Below are 19,130 nucleotides of genomic sequence, written 5' to 3'. Positions count from 1 at the left end.
ACTCTGAAAGCTGGATGGCAGAATCGGTCAGCTGTGGGCTCTTCAGAGGAAAAGGGAGAAAGCATTATGTTAACCCAGAGCAAGGGGGCTTCAGGAATGAGGCTGTTCCTTATCTGGTGCTTTAGAACCGAACCCCAAGGTCCACTCACACTGAGATCACATTTTCCACACCAATCAACTGCGCCCTCACCGCAGAGTGCAGGGTACTGAAGAGGGAAAGGCTATGGGACATGAGCTCCTGGTCTGGGATGGCAAAAATTCGGAGCGCCACAGGGGTAGGGCGGAAAGGATTCCTTGTGTTTAGGAGACAGAGTGTGTGTTTTCCATTCACAGACATAAAAGAGCAAACAGCCTCCATCCATACATGTGGTATTCTTTACGATACAGCGTACGCTTTTCCACGTCACATCAGTAGTGATAAATGTTAATTTTCCTCATCAATTAGGGTACTCATAGGGGGGAAAAGAGCTGCTATCATGAGTGGTGGAGAGGTAAGAATTTAAATCTATTATAAGCTTAAATGATAAGTTACTGCATTTTTGCTTTAGTCAGCATATAATTTACACTGATAAGGCTGTTGAGAATGGTTTTTAAATGTTTTCCAAAAACATTATTAAAAAGGATCATCAGAGGAAAAGTTTTCGGGCTTCCCTGGTGGCGCAGTGGTTGAGAGTCAGCCTGCCGATGCAGGGGACGTGGGTTCGTGCCCCGGTCTGGTAAGATTCCACATGCCGCGGAGCGGCTGGGCCCGTGAGCCATGGCCGCTGGGCCTGTGTGTCCGGAGCCTGTGTTCCGCAACGGGAGAGGCCACGGCAGTGAGAGGCCCGCGTACCGCAAATAAAAAAAAAAAAAAAAGGAAAAGGAAAAGTTTTCTCAATTGATAGATAGAACTTCATCAAAATTAAAAAATTTGTGCTGCAGATGCCAACATCAAGGAAGTGAAAAGACAACCCGCAGAATGGGAGAAAATGTCTGCACATCGCATCTCTGATAAAGGACGTGTATACAAACAACGCTTACAGTGCAATTAAAGAAAGACAAATAACCCAATTTAAAAGCCGTCAAAAGATCTGAACAGACTTTTCCAAAGAAGATATACAAATGGTCAATGAGCCCATGAAAAGATGCTCAGCATCATTAGTCAGCTGGGAAAACTGCAAACCAACACCACTTGAGACACCACTTCACACCCACTAAGATGGCTAGAATCAAAAGAGCTGGACAAAAAAAAAAAAAAAAAAAAAAAAGAGCTGGACAATAACAAGGGGTGGTAAAGGTGTGAAGAAACTGGAACCCTCGTACTTTGCTGGTGGGAATATAAAACGGTGCAGTCGCTCTGGAAAGCAGTGTGGCAGCTCCTCAAAGGTCAGAAATAGAGCCACCATATAACCTGGCAATTCCAAGAGCACACAAAAACTTGTACCTGAATGTTCACAACAGTACTATTCATAATAGCCAGAGGGTGGGAACAACCCACCCATCCAATAATGGATAAAAGCACAATCAAAATGTGGTCCATCCCTGTGATAGAATAGTATCTGGCTATACAAAGGAACGGAGCACTGACATGCTGCAATGTGGATGAACCTTGAAAACACGATGCTAAGTGAAAAATACAAAAGGCCACATACGGTACGATTCCACGTATAAGAAATGTCTAGAAGAGGCAAGTCCACAGAGACAAAAAGTAAATTAGTGGATGTCAGAGGCTGGGAATAGCAGAGCATGGGGAGAGACTGCTGATGAGCTCAGAGCTTTTTTGGGGTGATGAAAATGTTCTGGCATTACATAGCTGTGATGGTTGCCCAACTTCGTGAATATACTGAAACCCACTGAACTGTCCACTTTCAGTGGGTGAATGGTATAGAATGTGAATTATATCTCAATAAAGCTGTTTAAAAGACGGTGAAAGAATTTCTCTCCATGAAAGCCCAGACCTGGGGTGAACAACCACTCATGAGAAGCTGATACTTTCACCTTCCAGAAGCTGTGTGATTGCGGCAGGCATGGGGGTATGGCGGCGGCGGGGGGGGGGGGGGGGGGGGGGGGGCGCTATACGGGGTGGAAGGACACGGCAGAGAAGTCCCCGAGCTGTGCGTGGGAGGGGCACGTGGCAACAGCAACATCTTAGAGATAGAACAGAAAAACTGGGGGATATACAGGGATATCGGTATCAACCAGCTAGAAGGATGGCCTGGGAATAATGAGGGGCCCACGGAGCTATTTCATTAATGCGGCAGAAGATCGCAGCCCAGGCACCCCTCCACCGTCCGCGGGGTGCGGTTCCGTGAACGGAGACTCACTGGAGCGCTCCCCGCGTGGTGCCGAGGAGCCCAGGCTTTCTGAGGAGGATGAAGACAAGGACTCGGTGGCCGGTTCGGAATAGCTCCTCTCACCAGGCGCTGGGTCACTTCCTCGAGACTGTGGGGCGGAGGCTGAAAACCGGGTCAAAACCGAAGCGTTCACAACCTCAGGATGGGAAGTGGAGCTTCCGGTCGCATCTGCGAATGGCTCGCTGTCGGTCAAGAACCAGCGAGCAGTGCTCTCTCCACCTCTTGCCAGCGTGACTGACCGAGACACAGTCGCTGTCTGAGACACGGAGCTGCCACTCCCCACACCAGAGCTGCTGGCGAGTTGGTGTCCTCTGGAGGCTGAAAGGTGTCAGAGAGAAAAGGCCATCACATGGATGGATGCAAGAGAGAGCCCTCCACAGCCGAGACGCGAGTCTTCCCTAGGAGAAGGTGCCCTTTGCAAGGACCTTGTATAGTATTTACTATACGTGTAACCTGACGTGCATTTTCAGGTTCTAAATAATTATTTCAAAACTCTTCAGTGTCAGTAAGAGATCAATACTAAAAATAAAAACTGGTGAAGACGGGAGCTTTTAAACAGTATGTGCAAAGCAGAGTAACTTATAGGCCTGAGTGTTTTATTCTCTTTCCCCCAAAACATGGGGTGTTATGAGCCAGTGAGTATGCTGTTATGTCCATCAAATACAATGTGCCCCAATACTGTGCTTAGAGCATTTTTCTAAGACAGTTCTATTATTAATAAAACTAATTTTGGGGACTTCCCTGGTGGTCCAGCAGTTAAGACTCCGTGCTCCCAGTGCAGGGGGCCTGGGTTCCATCCCTGGTCAGGGAACTAGATCCCACAAGCCGCAACTAGAAAGATCCTGCACACCATAACGAAGATCTCACATGCTGCAACTAAGACCCAGTGCAGCCAAATAACTAAATAGATTTATATTTTAAAAAAGATTATTCTAATTTTGAAGTATAGCAAACAAAAAATCAACTATAGGGGGCACACTAAAAGCATGAATTTAGGGAGTATATCTGCACATTTTCTTTGTAAAGATGATCTGTACAGAAGATACCTGAAGCTAGCTTTAAAGAGCGGGCCAGCTCTCAGTTTGAAGATGATGCTGCAGTGACAAGATGCACCAGCAGTGGGACCTCAAGGCAGGGGTCTCAACTCTGTGGTGAGTGAGCTAAAGACCACGCACTCACTACTTAAACCCGATGAGCCTCAGTTTCCTCATCTACAAGAACGCAGGAGGAATGACGCCTATTTGACTAATTTCACAACATTGTCATGAGGATGAAAATCAAAATGAGATAATGTGGTATACCAGATAAAGGAGATGGTGTTATCCAAGAACACAGTGGGTTTTTTTTAAAAGGTTGCAAATGGTCTTAAAGTGATTCCTTGAGAAAATGCAACGATTTAAAAATGTCCATAATAAATTAAATAAAGATCAAAGACTTACTTGGGGAATCATTTTGCCAAAATTCCCATGAGACCTTGGAGGACGTAAGGCCAACTCCATTTTCTGTGGATGGCTTAGTGAGTTCCCCATCCCCTGGGCTCCTGATTACTCCACTGTTTCTTCTCCACCCTGCCTCAGAGTGTGAAGAATGGACTGCTGCTGAAGTTGTGGTCATTTCAGAGTCCTCAGGGAAACGCTCTGTCTCATTTAGAGGTCCTGGACTGATGGCTAAAGACTGCAGCATCTTTAGGACACCGTCGGGGAACATGGTAGCAACATGGACACTCTTTGTCCCACTGACCGAGGGGCTGTGGACAGCAGTAGAGTTGTTTAAATCCTCCGTACTTCCAGAAGCTAAAATGGAAGAAAATATGCTTCAAGATTAGTTGGGGTGTATCTGGATACAAATGATGTTAATTACATTTCGGTAGATGAATATCGATAAGGTGAATCTAATAGATAAACACACATAACACACTCATCCGCCCTCTCCTCACAGAGCTAAGTGGAGAAGCGTGAGGTCCTTCACCGAGCACAATAAAAGCTTCAGATCAAGCTAAGAGGAAGACAGGAGAAAGCCTCTAGACATGATTTTCATTTGTCTTTATAGAGGAAGCTAAAAACTTCTGCTCTTGCATCCCACTTTATTACTTACACAGGACAGACCATTGTAACAAGGTGCAGGATTTGTTTTCCTTTGTTTCAGCAGTGTAACCCTTTTGTTCAAATGCTATTATAGATTAAAACCCACACATATGGGCTCCCCTGGTGGCACAGTGGTTGAGAATCCACCTGCCAATGCAGGGGACACGGGTTCGAGCCCTGGTCCGGGAAGATCCCACATGCTGCGGAGCAACTAAGCCCGTGCACCACAACTACTGAGCCTGCGCTCTAGAGCCCGCGAGCCACAATTACTGAGCCCGCATGCCATGACTACTGAAGCCTGCGTGCCTAGAGCCCGTGTTCTGCAACAAAAGAAGCCACCGCAATGAGAAGGCTGCACACTGCAACGAAGAGTAGCCCCCGCTCGTTGCAACTGAGAAAGCCCACAGCAAGAAGACCCAATGCAGCCAAACATAAATAAATAAAATAAATTAAAAAAAAACCCATACATAAAAATGAATCAAAGTGGGTGCCTTGCAGGGGGCCCAGTCACCACTCAGGAGGCCTAGGGCTCTGAAGACCACAGTCAGAACAATGCTGGCCTAGAAGAGTAATTCCCAGCCTTGCCACCATCAAGTGTTCTTTATTATTCCCCACCTCATGGCCACAGTAAACCTTATGTTTTGAAAGACTATGAACCGAGCTGCATTTATTAAGTAACGGAGCTTCTAATCAGCAGGAGATACTGATTGTTACCCCACTGATTTGATTTAATTCCATCCAAAAGCAATAGGCTGCTAGTCAGGTCATGAGGCTTGGGGGACCAGCTCTCGAGCTCACATACTACTCCAGGAGGCCAAGGACTCCAGGTCGAGAACAGCTTTTCTGATGAAATGGATGGCAGACACTGGATCAATCGTCAAGAACCTCAAGAACTGAATTATACACCACTGGTGAAAATGTGCAGAGTGCTCTGCAGAAGTACTGTGGCTTGCTGGTGGTCCCCTTCCACAAAGAACTCTCCAAAGGACACCCTGAGAAATGACCTCCAGAAGGGCACATTGAGATCTTCCTTCCAAACAGGAATGAACTGAAGGAAAGCTTGCTGAGTGGGCAAGATCCAAAGGGAAGAAGGAAGAGTGCTTTTTGCTCTTTTTAAGCCAAAATTTTAAAAAAGTACTCTCTATACCTATATAATGAAAGGCTTCAAATTGTTAATTATGAAAAAAGGAAGGAAGAAAGGAAGTTCTCATTATAAACGGGTCCCTGAAGATGAGTCCAATGTGCAGTCATGACCAAAAGCACAAATAAATATCAAATATATACATATAGGGAGAGCACAGGAAACAGAAAGGTTCCTTTCACTTTTGTACAAAACCATAAAACCAGGTACACCTAGAACATAGGCCACAGGTCTGGTCACTGGACCTTCGTGGAGACAAGGAAGATGCAGGCAATCCATAAAACTAGTAATTAAAACATGGGAGGGGCTTCCCTGGTGGCGCAGAGGTTGAGAGTCCGCCTGCCGATGCAGGGGACACGGGTTCGTGCCCCGGTCCGGGAAGATCCCACATGCCGCGGAGCGGCTGGGCCCGTGAGCCATGGCTGCTGAGCCTGCGTGTCCGGAGCCTGTGCTCCACAACGGGAGAGGCCACAACAGTGACAGGCCCGCGTACCGCAAAAAAAACAAATGGACCTGGGGTTTTTGAGCACAAGCCACCCATTCTCCTTGCTTGACCCTGCGATAAACCTTTCTCTGCTCCAAACAAACAAACAAACAAAAAAGGTTCAGTATAAGAAAAGGAAAGCACAACACAGACATGCCCCAAATCCTCACTCGCCCACTTAGCTTCTCAGGCCTAACTTCATTAGAGCCACCATCTATATCCACCAGTTACAGCCTCATCAGATTGCTGAGTGCTCTTTCAAAGCACTTTTATTCCCAGTAAATTGCATTATTTCATGAATTCAATGCACAGTGAGGTTTTATTAGACTCGGCAGGAATACCTGTCCAGCAAAGCAATGGCCTCAGAAATACAATTGTAAAAGTTACAACTGCTGGAAGTCACAAAAGGAAAATGGCTAGGGTTTCCCTGACCCTGAGGGCTCTGTGGAACACTGCTTCACCATCTCATTCTCATCAGTATTAAAAGCTCTGCCCTTTACTAACCAATTACGACGTGCCACTACTTCACGTACACCTCCATATCCTGTGCTACGTAAGTACTTTATATCTATAATCTTGTTCCATCCTCACAGTAAAGCTATGAAGCAGTGTGCATACTTCTGTAGAGCTGGTGCTTCTTAATAAGAGGAGAAAATGCTTGGTCAAACTAACCTACAGTCACCACTTATGTTACTAAATGAGCGCCTGCTAAATACATCTAGGGTGAAATGTACCACGTTTCTGATCAGCAGACCAGCACTATTGATTATTTAATAATTGCCTTTCCTTGCTCATTTTCTACCCTTGAAGCAGCCATTCAAAAATGTGAAGCCCATCCATTTGGGAGCAGAAAAAACCTAAATTCCCTAATCTTTATAATAGGAGGTGAAAGGAACGCCTGCTCCTCTGAGAACACTATGTGGGTCCCTTTCCCATCACAACACAACATACTGGAGCCTCAGGCACGCATCACAGTGCTCACCCCTGGCTTGGCTGCTATCCAGAACTTGCCAAAAATCTGGCAGGAGCGTCTGATATTTGGGAAAGATAGGCTAAATCTACAACCTTCTGAGTTATTTATATCCTCTGCCTTTACAAAGGGAAATCACCACGAAGCAATTTACCTGGACCACATTAGCTCAGCTACCCACAGAAACACTTCCATGAGTTGAGATCCATTATTACACCCTCAGCTCCTATTGAGAATCGACAGAAAATATCAACTTTTAAAGAACATCAGCACAGTGTCCACAAAACAGCAATTGAAGGCACTTTCTGTTATGAGCCTCAACATTCCTCACATAAACATTCCTCTTAGAATGTACTGCCCCCAAAACACTGAAGCCTATGGGTGAAATGGTATACTCACTTTATCTGACAATAATAGCATGCCTCACCCGGTTTCCCTTTGTGCCCTGGCTTCCAGGAAGCTCAGTACTAAATTCAGTGCTCAATTGTAGCCATTTTCACATAATTCAACATACACATATCTCTTTTTGCCTTTAAAAGAGAACTTTTTCCCCTATTAGTTGCTTTGCTTACTTTTCCCCCTAATTATCAAACAGTACATGGTCACTATAGAAAATATAAAAAGTACAGAAGGAAAAAAAGCAACAAAAGATCTAAAGCAGCAAGCAAAATGATTTCAAACAGCTTCCGATCTCTTTTTTTAAAATCTGAGTTAGCTGTCTGGGCTTTTACCTGCTTTAACACATACATTTATTAGCACGCAATTTATTTTTGGAAGCAGGTAACCCCTGACTACCTGAGCCTCAGAAGAGGTTGTGCTGTGTGTATGTTCCTATGTAGCAGAATGCGAAGTGAAAGGAGTCACCGAATACAAAGGCTGATGTGTTTGGAATAACAGATGCTGGAACTAGAAAGGATCTTTAGGATCAACGGATCTAATCCCTTCATGTTTCAAATAAGGACTCCCATCCTCCCCAGGCCAGGCTCCTGGCTGGAATCCTAGCGCTCACCTAGTGAAAAGCATCACTCATCTGACTGGTCCAAGTGCCACGACCTTCACTGGGTCACGTTTACTAGTGGACAGAGCAGCCAAGTGTCACAAAGCGCACGCCCCTACCCCATTCCCTCTTGGCTTCGATTCCCTACAGAGAGGCCAGTTGGGCTGGGTGACTCCCGGTCTGCCCCGGGCAAGTCCTGCTGGCTTTCTCAGCACTCCTGCCTGCATGCCTAGCGCTCCTAGATCCTGTGCTCAGAAAATCTAAATCTCAAGATTTGGATTTTAGAGGAGGTAGGAGGCACCGGAGCTCTGGTTAGCAGGGTAGCAGGGACCAGCCCAGCGTTAAAAATAAAGCAGAGCTTCGTTTCCCATGTGGCTTCAGATCCTCGTTCATGTCCCCTCTGCATCCCTGCGGGGAGGAGAGCAGGGGCTGTCAGGCTAGATCCAGACAGTCCTGGATGCCTGGGTATCCCTTCATTTAACAGCACACAAAGCCCCCTCCAGTATCTAAGAGGGAGGTGGGACCCTACCTAGCACAGAACATCCAGTTCACTAAGAAGAAATAGAAATGCCCAGTGAAACTCAAGGAAGAGGAACGATATGGTAGAACTCTTCAAAAATTAAAAGTTTAAGGTTCTAAAAGAATGAATGCTCAAGGAATTGGAGGGCTAATTATTTTTTTAATGTTAAAAAGTACAGGTGACTACAGAGTCAAGGCCAGTAGCTGGAAACATAGGCTGATTTTCAAATATACCACAGTATATATACCACAGTAGTGGGTTGAATTTAAAGTATAAATATTAAATGACCCTGACCAGAATCAAGTTTAGCTTCCTTTCCACCATTTCATAAAGCTGGTTGTAAACCACTGAACCACAGAACTTTGAAGCTGGAAAGGATCGTAGCTTTTATCCTATCTAACCAATGTTTAAGAATAATCTTAAAAACCAATCTCCTAAAAATATGAATCACAAATTACATATATACCCAGTCAGCAGGAAACTGTATACAGAGTATATGGAAGGGGAATGGGCTGCTTTAAATAGGCATTCCAGAAAGGGCCTCTGGGTTCTGTTTTTGCTTTGATGACATAAACCTGAAACCCTAGTCTTGGAAAGTACTTCTAAAAACCTCTGACCTATGAAAATTTTGAAATGGCAATTTCTGAAGCCACCTATTTCCCAAGAATATTTCCAACCCTCTCTGTCCTGCTCCCTATGGCATGGAGATGAAAACACAAGAAGCACGCACAGAGAAAAGAGAAACAGTGGGCAGAGTTTCCAACATTGGCCTGTGGCTGGATGAACCCTGTGATATTTGGGTACATGCTCCTCCCCTTACTCATCAACTGTACCTCACTGTGGGGCAGGGGAACCTAACTAAGAGAAGTAATAAACACAATCTGTGTCTTCAAGCGGATTACAGGCTATCTGGGTAGAAGGCATCAGATAAGCTGGTGTGACAAGGTACATGGCACAGAGGCTCAGAGGGTTGACAAAAGGCTCAGTGGAGATGGAAGGCCTGCACAGACACATAACTGATGACTAGGGGTTGGAATGCAGAGAGGCCAGCGCTCCACTGCTGCAGTCTTGCAAACACCTGCCTGTATAGTTTTTTTGAAATGATGCCCAGAAAAATGTCTATCTATGTTATCTTTGCCATTGAAAGAAACATTTTTGCAATAATGAAGAAATACAAATATAACTCCTCATCAAGTGAAACAATGTTCACCATTTCATTCACCCCAGAACGTGGCCCCTTGTGCAAGACCACACACCAGCCGCACTGAGTCTTTGTTACGTGTATATGTGTGGGGAGACGGGAAAAGCAGGGGTTGGTGCACGGAAAGGCCTAGAGCAGCCACCAGACCAACTATTATTTTCCTCCTTATACAGTTAAAGAAAATACATTTTAGACATGAACTTCAACACTGAGATAAATTGGGCAGGTTGTACTTTGAACCAATACTTTGCATTGGTGCTTAGAGTCCTTTCCCCTCAGCCCCTGTGATGAGCATGTAACTAGCTGGCTATCCGGGGCTATTTATTTCTATTCTGAATGACTTCAGAGGGTGCAGCTGGGATAGCAGTACTCACATGCGGACTGGTCTGAGGGAGGGAAGTGAGCCAGTGTCCTGGAAAGAGGCAGCCAGGAGAGCTCTGGTCCTGAGGAATTTCTCTGCCTGGGGAGTGTGGTCTCTTCTCCCCCCTCCACAGCAGGAAGAGAAGACTGGGTCAAAACTGAAGTGGCAGCCACCTGGGTGTGCACAGTCACTTCTTCAGGGAGCCCCTGCCCCCTTGCCGGGGAACCCCAGGATGTTCCGCTTTCCGTGTGAGGAGGGGCGGTTCTTCCTTCTGACCCTGAACTGCTGGACGGCGGGCGATGCCTTCCCAAGGCTGAAAGCAGACAGCAACAATTAAAATTCCACCAGCGGACTTCCAAATGTCTGAACAATCTTTGAGTGGGCTCACCTCTGACCTCTATAAAATAGACACGAGAAGAAATTAGGAGCCATTGTTCATTCTATGAAAAATCACCTCCTGAAGGAGAGACCACAAACCAAGACAAAGACTGTTTTCAGATCTCACAAACAAAGATTCTGCATTTTGCGGTAAAATGATCAGCAGAGGTGCACAATGAAGCTAAGTATCAGACGATAAAGAACCAGAGGTGGGCTTCTGATCCTCGTGACTCATCACTCACATTCCACAGAGTTGGTCCCAGAATTCACTTGAATTTAACATAAACAAAATTTCCACTATCTGGATGACCAGCAAACCCAGGCTGCATCACGGGCAGTTTCTAAGCTCTATATCCATCATTCACGAATGGAACTTTAAATACTGTCCTAGGTACTCTTTACAGAATTGAGTCCCCCAACCAGACCTCCCATCACTAGGGTGTGAAACCATGGGGTCATCTTTGATGGCTTCAGCCTCTACTTTTAGGCCATCACATCACCAAGCTGTATCGATTTTATCAAGCCTTCACCAATCCCTTCCTCTCCATCCCTGAGGCCAGCAGGCCACATGTTAGCACCTGGTATCTGGATTTCTGTGTCTGCCTGGGTGGTCCCCTGGACTCCAGGTTCCTTCTGCCCCATCTCTCACCCCAGACATCTTACACCCACGTGCCAAGTGAACCCTGCCCAAATTCACTTTAATCATGTCACTGCCTGTTCGAAAACCTCCAGTGACTTTTCCCACCACACCAAATCAGAACTGCTTGGTTTTCAAAGTCCTCAGTAATTGTGCCTAACCCCACCCACAGGACTGTCCTACCCGCAGCTCCTCTCCTCTGTGTGTGACTTATGCCCACCCCGAGGGAGGCTGCTGGCCTTGCCACCCACGAAGAGGCCACACTTCTCTTCCTTCCTCTGTATCTTTGCTCATGTGGTCCAGGCATCCCACTCCTCAGCCACCCTTCCCACCAATACAGGCTTAGGCACAAATCTCAGCTCTGAAAACTGTTAACTGTTTGACCTGCACACGTTGGATTGATTAATTTCTCTAGCTTCAGTTTCCGAATTCCTAAAATGAGAGTAACGTGACCTCACCACTGGCTGTGAGAATTGAGAGACATGTTGGTATAGCGTAGGTACTAGCTGGTGCTAGCTTTCTTTGTCTTCCCTTCCTCAATCAAATCCTGCTCGTCCAGCCCCAGCCCCTTCTTGAAATCCTTTGCTAAAAATGGCAAACCACAGAGCTGTGCGGACCGCAGCGAGAACAGCCATCTGAGCTACGTCAACACGAACACGCAGCCAAGCAGCCCACCAGACCCGGTACCTGGGAGACTGCAGCGTGTGGCGGGACTGCCGCTGTTGTGTGGATTCAGCCTGGCCGTGGAATGTAGATTCCACGGCACTGGTCAGGCCACTCAGCAAAACTGCACCCTCACCTGGTCTAGGCTTACAACTCAGTGAACCACAGGGAGCCCCAGGTGGAGCCTGAGGCACAGGTCTGGTTCACCCTGGCCCAGGACCCGTGGCTGAGCACTGCGGCTCAGGATGGGGGAAGGCAGAGACCAGCAGACATTAGGTTTTCCAGGACTGGACATACATGCGTGACATGAGTGTCGTCGGCCTAAACTCACCTAAGGTGCTGCTCTGGGAAGTCAGAGCGGCTGCTCTCTCAGGCCCAACAGGGGAAAGGGTGACATCTGTCCTCCTTGAAGAGTCACTTCTTCCTGTAGCTGCTGTTTCAGTTTGTGGAGGGAAGTTTCCTGGAGCATCTGAAGAAGCGTGGCTCTTCCTGGGGGTCTGAACCATCACATCCTCTTTGGAGACCACTGTTGAAAAGTCCACTTGATTCTGATCAAAGGTAATATTTTCTGTGTGGGGTTGTTCAGTGTTGCTTTCTAGCCAGTGGTTTTTTACAGCAGCTGAAACAATAGGAAAATGGATCAGTGAGGACTTGTTGGCTTCTGAAAAGAGAAGTAAACCTTCAGAAAAGGTATATGAGCAGATATATCAGGAGAAGTGGATTCAACGAGAATGATCTCACCTTTCTTTTTTCCAACAGTAATTATTCTTGCAATCCAGGGGAAGAAATTATGAAGCAACAATACCATATAGGGTTAAATTTTATAACAAGTGGAATAAGTGATGAAAATTGATAGAAAGAGACCAATTTGAAGTTGTTGCTGATCACATGGGTCCTTGAAAAAACCCATTTTTATTTTCCCATTTGGGAATGATATTTTTCTTTCTGCTTACGATCGGGGGCTGTTGAGAAAGCTCTGCAGGGATGAATGAAGTCACTTCTATCTATACGAGTCAGGCAAAAATGTCCAACCATCGGACCAGTAAAGCCTGCAGGCAGAACCTACAGTTCAACTCAAAATATTATACGCACATGGGTGCACACACACACACACACACACAATCCCAAAGGAGCAAGTTATCTTCTAGATCAGCCCTATCCAAGAGATGTATAAAGTAAGCCACAAATGCAAGCCACATCGGTAACTTTAAATTCTGTAGTAGCCGCAGTTTTAAAAGTAAAAAGAAACAGGTGAAATTAACTTTAATAAATATTTTATTTACTCCAACATACTCAAAATGGTACTTCAATATGTAATTGATATAAAAATTACTGAGATATTTTGCATTCTTTTTTTAGTATTAAATCTTTAAAATCCAGAGAGTATTTTGCTGGCCACACTTCAAGAGCAGGCTAGCCACATGTGGCTAGTGGCTGCTATATGGACAGTGCAATTCTAGAGCAATGGTTCTCAACACTGTCCCCACGCTGGTCCACTCCAACCTGAAGCAGTGGCTCACTTACTGGAGTTGGAGGGGTGGTGATTATAAATTCTTCCGTAAAGAGATTCTGACACACTTTCCTAAGGGAATCATTTCCTCCCCGAGCCCCTTGAGAATTACTGTTTTCATGCTTCCTATTCTTTTTCCTGTAAGTGATAATTAACAAAAGCTTCCTAAGGAGGAGGGAGCTTCCTAGGCATCTGGGCTCCTCTGGGGCCCAGGCCCAGACAGGCAAGGTCCACAATCAGCTAGAAATGGGATGTGGAGGGGTGTTTCTGGGGCAGCCACCAAGTCCACAAGTTCAACTTGGGACTCTGGGGTTATGGACACATGTAACCTTTGTTCTTCCTCTCTGAGCTGCAAAGGCAAGCTGGCCTCCAAAGAGGAAGGGAAAGGATTTGAGGATGCCTTCCCTACCCTCTTGGTCAACTTGGCACAATGAGAGAAGTTATTCTCAAAAGAAGCCAGAAAAAAAGTGATTGTGGGGAGGCAGAAGGGACTTAAAACCCATGCTCCAAAACTGGTAAGCCATGAGCAAAGGGAAGGAACTGTATTTAGCTCTATTACAGCCTCAAGATGAGTGTGAGACTTGGCCAATGGTGAGCGTGGCTGGGCCTCTGGAAGCAGCCACGTCCCCTTCTTCAGGGAACAAAGGATGGATATCCCAAGATCTAGTCAGCTCAAGGAATTCTAGTCTTCAAAAGGAAAAGAGTGGCCACATGAAGACAGGACATGGTTAGCCCTGAACCATGTTGTCTCCCTGGAGGGTTGACTAAAAATGGAAGGCAGGAAAAATGCACTCTATAAACAAAACTAAAAGGTAGACAATAGTCCTGCAGTATCCTGAATAACCCTGCACTAACAACAACTAAAAATGCTGAATAAAATGTGTTTTTTTTTTTTAAAAAAAATACTTCTAAATGCATTGCTGAGTTGGCACACAAATCTTGTGAGGTCAAAAATGAACTGAGAGTTCGAATTCAGAGAGTTGAGCTAACTCTGAAGCTGGCAGCTGCCCTGGGGCACCTGCTCAATATTTGTGACCTTGAACTTCTGTTCTGATGGCCACAGGGATGCAGGAGATAAGAGACAAAATTCTTAAGGAGGGAGTCTGAGAGGAAACTCCTGTATGAAGTTAGGACCAGGGCTATACCTTGGATGTAAGGCAAATAGAAACAAACCTGCCCTGCAGAAGAGGACAGCAAGGGAATCTGGAAAAATAACTCTCATTCAAGAATTTATAACCATAAAGCTAGCCCTCACATGAGGGTGCAGCACATAGTCACAATACCTGTGTGGTCTAAACCTCAAGCCAAGGGTGTGTTTAAAAGTGGTCCTATAGAGATTACCATACTAAGTGAAGTAAGTCAGACAGAGAAAGACAAATATCATATGATATCACTCATATGTGGAATCTAATCTTTTTTTTTTGTCATGCCTCACAGCATGTGGGATCTTAGTTCCCAGACCAGGGATCGAACCTGCCTGCGCTGCATTGGAAGTGCAGAGTCTTAACCACTGGATCGCCAGGGAAGTCCTAGAATCTAATTTTTAAAAAATAATACAAATGTACTTATTTACAAAACAAACAGTCTTACAGATATCGAAAACAAACTTATGGTTGTCAAAGGGGAAATGTATGGGGGAGGGATAAATCAGGAGCTTGGGATGAACATACACATACTACTATGTATAAGATAGGTAACCAACAAGGACAACTGTATAGCACAGGGAACTCAACCCAATATTCTGTGATAACCTATAAGAGAAAAGAATCTAAAAAAGAATGAATATATATATATGTATAACTGAATCACTTTGCTGTACACCTGAGATTAACAACACTGTAAATCAAGTATACCCCAATAAAATTAACATTTTTAAAACAGTAGTCCTGAACCTTGTGAATACACTAAAAACGAGTGAACTATATACAGGCATACCTCATTTTATTGTGCCTCACAGATACTGCATCTTTTACAAATTCAAAGTTTGTGGTAACCCTGTATCAAGCAAGTCTATTGGTACCAACAGCATTATTTTTAACTGAGATACGTACAATGTATCTATCTTTTAGACATAATGCTATTGCATACTTAACACACTACAGTATGGTTTAAACATAACTTTTTTTTTTTTTTTTTTTTGCGGTACGCGGGCCTCTCACCGCCGTGGCCCCTCCCGCCGCGGAGCATAGACTCCGGACGAGCAGGCTTAGCGGCCATGGCTCACGGGCCCAGCCGCTCCGCGGCACGTGGGATCCTCCCAGGCCGGGGCACGAACCCGCGTCCCCTGCATCGGCAGGCGGACTCTCAACCACTGCGCCACCAGGGAAGCCCTAAACATAACTTTTACATGCACTAGGAAACCAAACATTTCATGTGACTTGCTTTATTGTGATACTCGCTTTATTGCAGTGGTCTGGAATTGAACGCACAATATCTCGGAGGTATGCCTGTACTTTAAAAGGCTGAATTTTATGGTATATAAATTATATCTCAAACCACACACACACACACACACACACACACACACACACACGCGCGCGCGCACATATTCTGTTACTGGGGAGGAAAAGTGGTCCTGATATACAGTGCCTCTGGGTACTTGGCAGAAACAAATGTGAATTCTCTCTAGATAAACATACCTTTAATCCAATTTTATTATTTACTGATAAAATCCTAGGGAATAAGAGATCACAGTAAAAAAAAAAATCACAAAATAAACATGAAAAAGACATCTGTAGGCAAAAGTCAGCAAACTAGACAAGCAAAGACTTCAACTACTAGAATTATCAGACAAAGAATGTAAGTAAATAAAACTCCATGAAAAGAGATAAGAAGAAATTGAAAATGAGAGAAAAAGAGACTATACATAATGGCCAAAATATATGAAAGAAATCTGAATGGAAATTCTAGAATTGAAAAAATAATAATAATTAAAATTAGGAAACTTAACAGATTAGATACGGCTGCAAAGAGAATTAAGAATTACAAGACAGATGACAAGAGAATGCTGAGATGATATGAAAATACAGAAACTATGAAAAAGAGGTGAAGAGACAAGGAAGATAGAGTGAGAAAGTCCAACATATATCTAATTGGAGTTCTAGGAGGGGAAATGAGAAAAAGGAGAAACGGCTATATTCAAAAAGGTAATGGCGGACTTCCCTGGTGGTGCAGTGGCTAAGAATCCGCCTGCCAATGCAGGGCACATGGGTTCAAGCCCTGGTCCAGGAAGATCCCACGTGCCGAAGAGCAACTAAGCCCGTGCGCCACAACTACTGAGCCTGTGCTCTAGACCCCACGAGCCACAACTACTGAAGCCTGCAAGCCACAACTACTGAGCCTGCATACCACAACTACTGAAGCCCACGTGCCTAGAGCCCGTGCTCCGCAACAAGAGAAGCCACCACAATGGGAAGCCCGAGCACCGCAACGAAGAGTAGCCCCCTGCTCGCCACAACTAAAGTCCACACGCAGCAATGAAGACCCAACACAGCCAAAAATAAATTAAATTAAATTAAAAAAAAAAAGGAAGAAAACAAGACAGCAAATCCTGGATAACAATAGCACATAAGTTGGAAGGGGATGATCAGAATCATGTTGTATTGGAGAAGGTAACTTTAAGCTGTGTCAAAAATGCACTTTAAAGTTCCTCAAGCTGACCCTAAAGAATAAAAGTGGTAGAGCTTGGAACGATATAAAATTTCCACTGAGAGAAATCAATGAACATTGCCTAAAACCAAAACCAAAAAAAAACAAAAAACAATAAACAGTAACATAAGCATGTGATTTAGAGATATGGACATAATTCCTAAAAGAATCAGTTGAAAGGGCTGAAAGTGGGAAGCAGAAAATGGCAACGGTAGGAGTGGTCAGGGTTTTTATAATAGCCTTATAAAACATATTTGATCTTTAAAGCATGCATAAGTTTGATAAAAATAAAAATTAAATTTTACAAGACAAGCCCCTGATGTCACTGGCCTGGGATTCCAAAAGAACAGTATCCCACTGCCCCCTGTTTAGCTCTGGATGTGCCTCTACTCCTCTGATTGCGTATGAACTGTTCCTCAGAAAAGGGATTAACAAACCACGCAGGATGGGGCAGGCAGCACCCCAGGCTACACTCTCTGCCGTTCAAGGTCTTGTTTGATTGTGAACATCAAGTGCTTTACACCATTCCAGGCTGTATCTCAGGAAGAACAATGAGTCAAACGCTAAAATATTTACTTTAGTCCAAGGACGAGTCCTTGCAGAAGCCCTGAGTTGTTTAGGGCTCCTGTGGTTGAATTTCTGTTTGTGGTGTGGCTCCCTATTCAGCACAGGTGTAAACCCTGAGCGGGAGAGCAATTCAGAGTAAAGTGCACAGGACTGGACAGGGACCTACCACATGCAGGGGAAGGTATCAGGGAACCTGCTCTTCCTCTTTGTGGAGAAGAGAAATTGGCCCTCGAGAAAGGAGAAGGTATGCCTCAGGCTGCGGAGCCTGGGCCAGCTGGGCAGTGAAGAGAAGAGGCCGTGTGCCACCAGACACTCAGGGGCAGCCTTGGGGGTTAGGAAGGGGCGTCCCGAGGCTCAGGAGAGGCTGGCACTCCTCACCTCATCCATCCCTCTCCCCAGAGGGTCAGCGGCGATTGCTCAAGCCCCACTCACATCCTGTGGCAACCGAGCCACACCGACCAGCCTCATACTGGAGTTTAGATGTCCCAATTTCCCAGGTGTCTTTTGAGCTGGAAATACCATCCTTCCCTCTGCACTCAGCCCCCTGTGTCAGGCCATCACTTTCCCTTGTACCATGAATGGAGATTAAATTAACAAGAGAGTTTTACTGCTTTGCCTGTTTTTGTTTTTTTTTTCCAAGTTGACAACTTCCACTGCTGTAATGTCTTAATGTTCCAAAACATCTGTTTGTGAACCAACAACATCAGGGATGCTAGCACGGCCCAGGAGTAGGATTTCCTAATTAGCAGCTGCTACAGAGTCAACTCCTCGCCACCCACCCCATGATTTGGGGTTTTTCAGCTTGCATTGTTCCTGAGCAGTGTAGTGGGTGTTTGCAGGGAGTGTGCCGTCATCCAAAGAGGCAATTTCTTCCCGGTGGCCCGGCCGCCCCCATGCTGCACCATCTACCGCTGCGCGGCCCCGTGTCAAATGCCGCCAGCTACACTCCCGCTTCTGGGGCACAGTGTTGAAGCACAAGCGCTTTATTTTCGTTTCCCTCCATTTAGGTTCAGATCTCCCTACCCAGTGCTAAGTGTTTTCACCTGTGTTATCTCATTTGATGCACGTGACAGCTGGTCAAGTAGGTGTCATGGCACATGGAGAGACTGAGGGCAGAAAGACTGATTGTTCAAGGTCACAGGCTCAACAGCAGAGAGAAAAGAATCTGAACCCAGGTCCCCTTCCATCACACCCCCACTTATTCGGTGACACGGGGCCTCCAAGGCACTAACCAATGAGCAGGGCCAAAGAAAGTCTCACCAGCCTCCAAACTTCAGCCTTAAACCCCACTGCACCCCCTGTTTCTAAGAGGAACGAGACGGTGCCTGTCACGTGGGCTTTGGAATCGGACAGACTTGGCTTGACGGCAGCTGCATGTTATTAGCTGGAAGACGGAGCAAGAGGACTTCGAAATTAGCTTCTAACTCAGAGATGAATTTCACGGGTAATGAAAAGAATGATAACAAAGAAGTAGTGCCTGGCTGGAGAATGAATTTATGGGAGAAGAAAAGCCTGTTTTCAAAATATGAAGTTTGGGCTGATGTTATAGCTTCCAGGTGGAAATGTGTGACGGGCAGTTAAGATGTGGGCTATTGATCAGGAGGAAGGACAAAGAGGTGGCAGATGAAGGGGAAAG

The 19,130-nt window shown here is 45.4% G+C and overlaps 1 protein-coding gene across 6 annotated transcripts in view; it reads right to left on the bottom strand.

Moving 5' to 3' along the window:
- Positions 1-19,130, bottom strand: part of HEG1 (heart development protein with EGF like domains 1) — an 82,257-nt gene that overhangs the window by 45,420 nt on the left and 17,707 nt on the right. For 2 of the 6 annotated variants that reach the window (XM_033855720.2, XM_019922815.3), the window contains exons 2-5: positions 12,101-12,388; positions 10,105-10,404; positions 3,773-4,126; positions 2,304-2,651 (exon numbers count right to left, since the gene is read on the bottom strand). In XM_033855720.2, coding sequence (XP_033711611.1) covers positions 2,304-2,651; positions 3,773-4,126; positions 10,105-10,404; positions 12,101-12,388 — 1,290 coding nt within the window. The remainder of the gene's footprint in view (positions 1-2,303; positions 2,652-3,772; positions 4,127-10,104; positions 10,405-12,100; positions 12,389-19,130) is intronic. The other 4 variants (XM_073804124.1, XM_033855723.2, XM_033855721.2 and 1 more) reach the window with 4 other exon arrangements.

This window comes from Tursiops truncatus, chromosome 4 (assembly GCF_011762595.2).
Source record: "Tursiops truncatus isolate mTurTru1 chromosome 4, mTurTru1.mat.Y, whole genome shotgun sequence".
Classification (NCBI taxonomy): domain Eukaryota; kingdom Metazoa; phylum Chordata; class Mammalia; order Artiodactyla; family Delphinidae; genus Tursiops; species Tursiops truncatus.
This window is presented reverse-complemented; position numbering and strand designations above follow the sequence as displayed.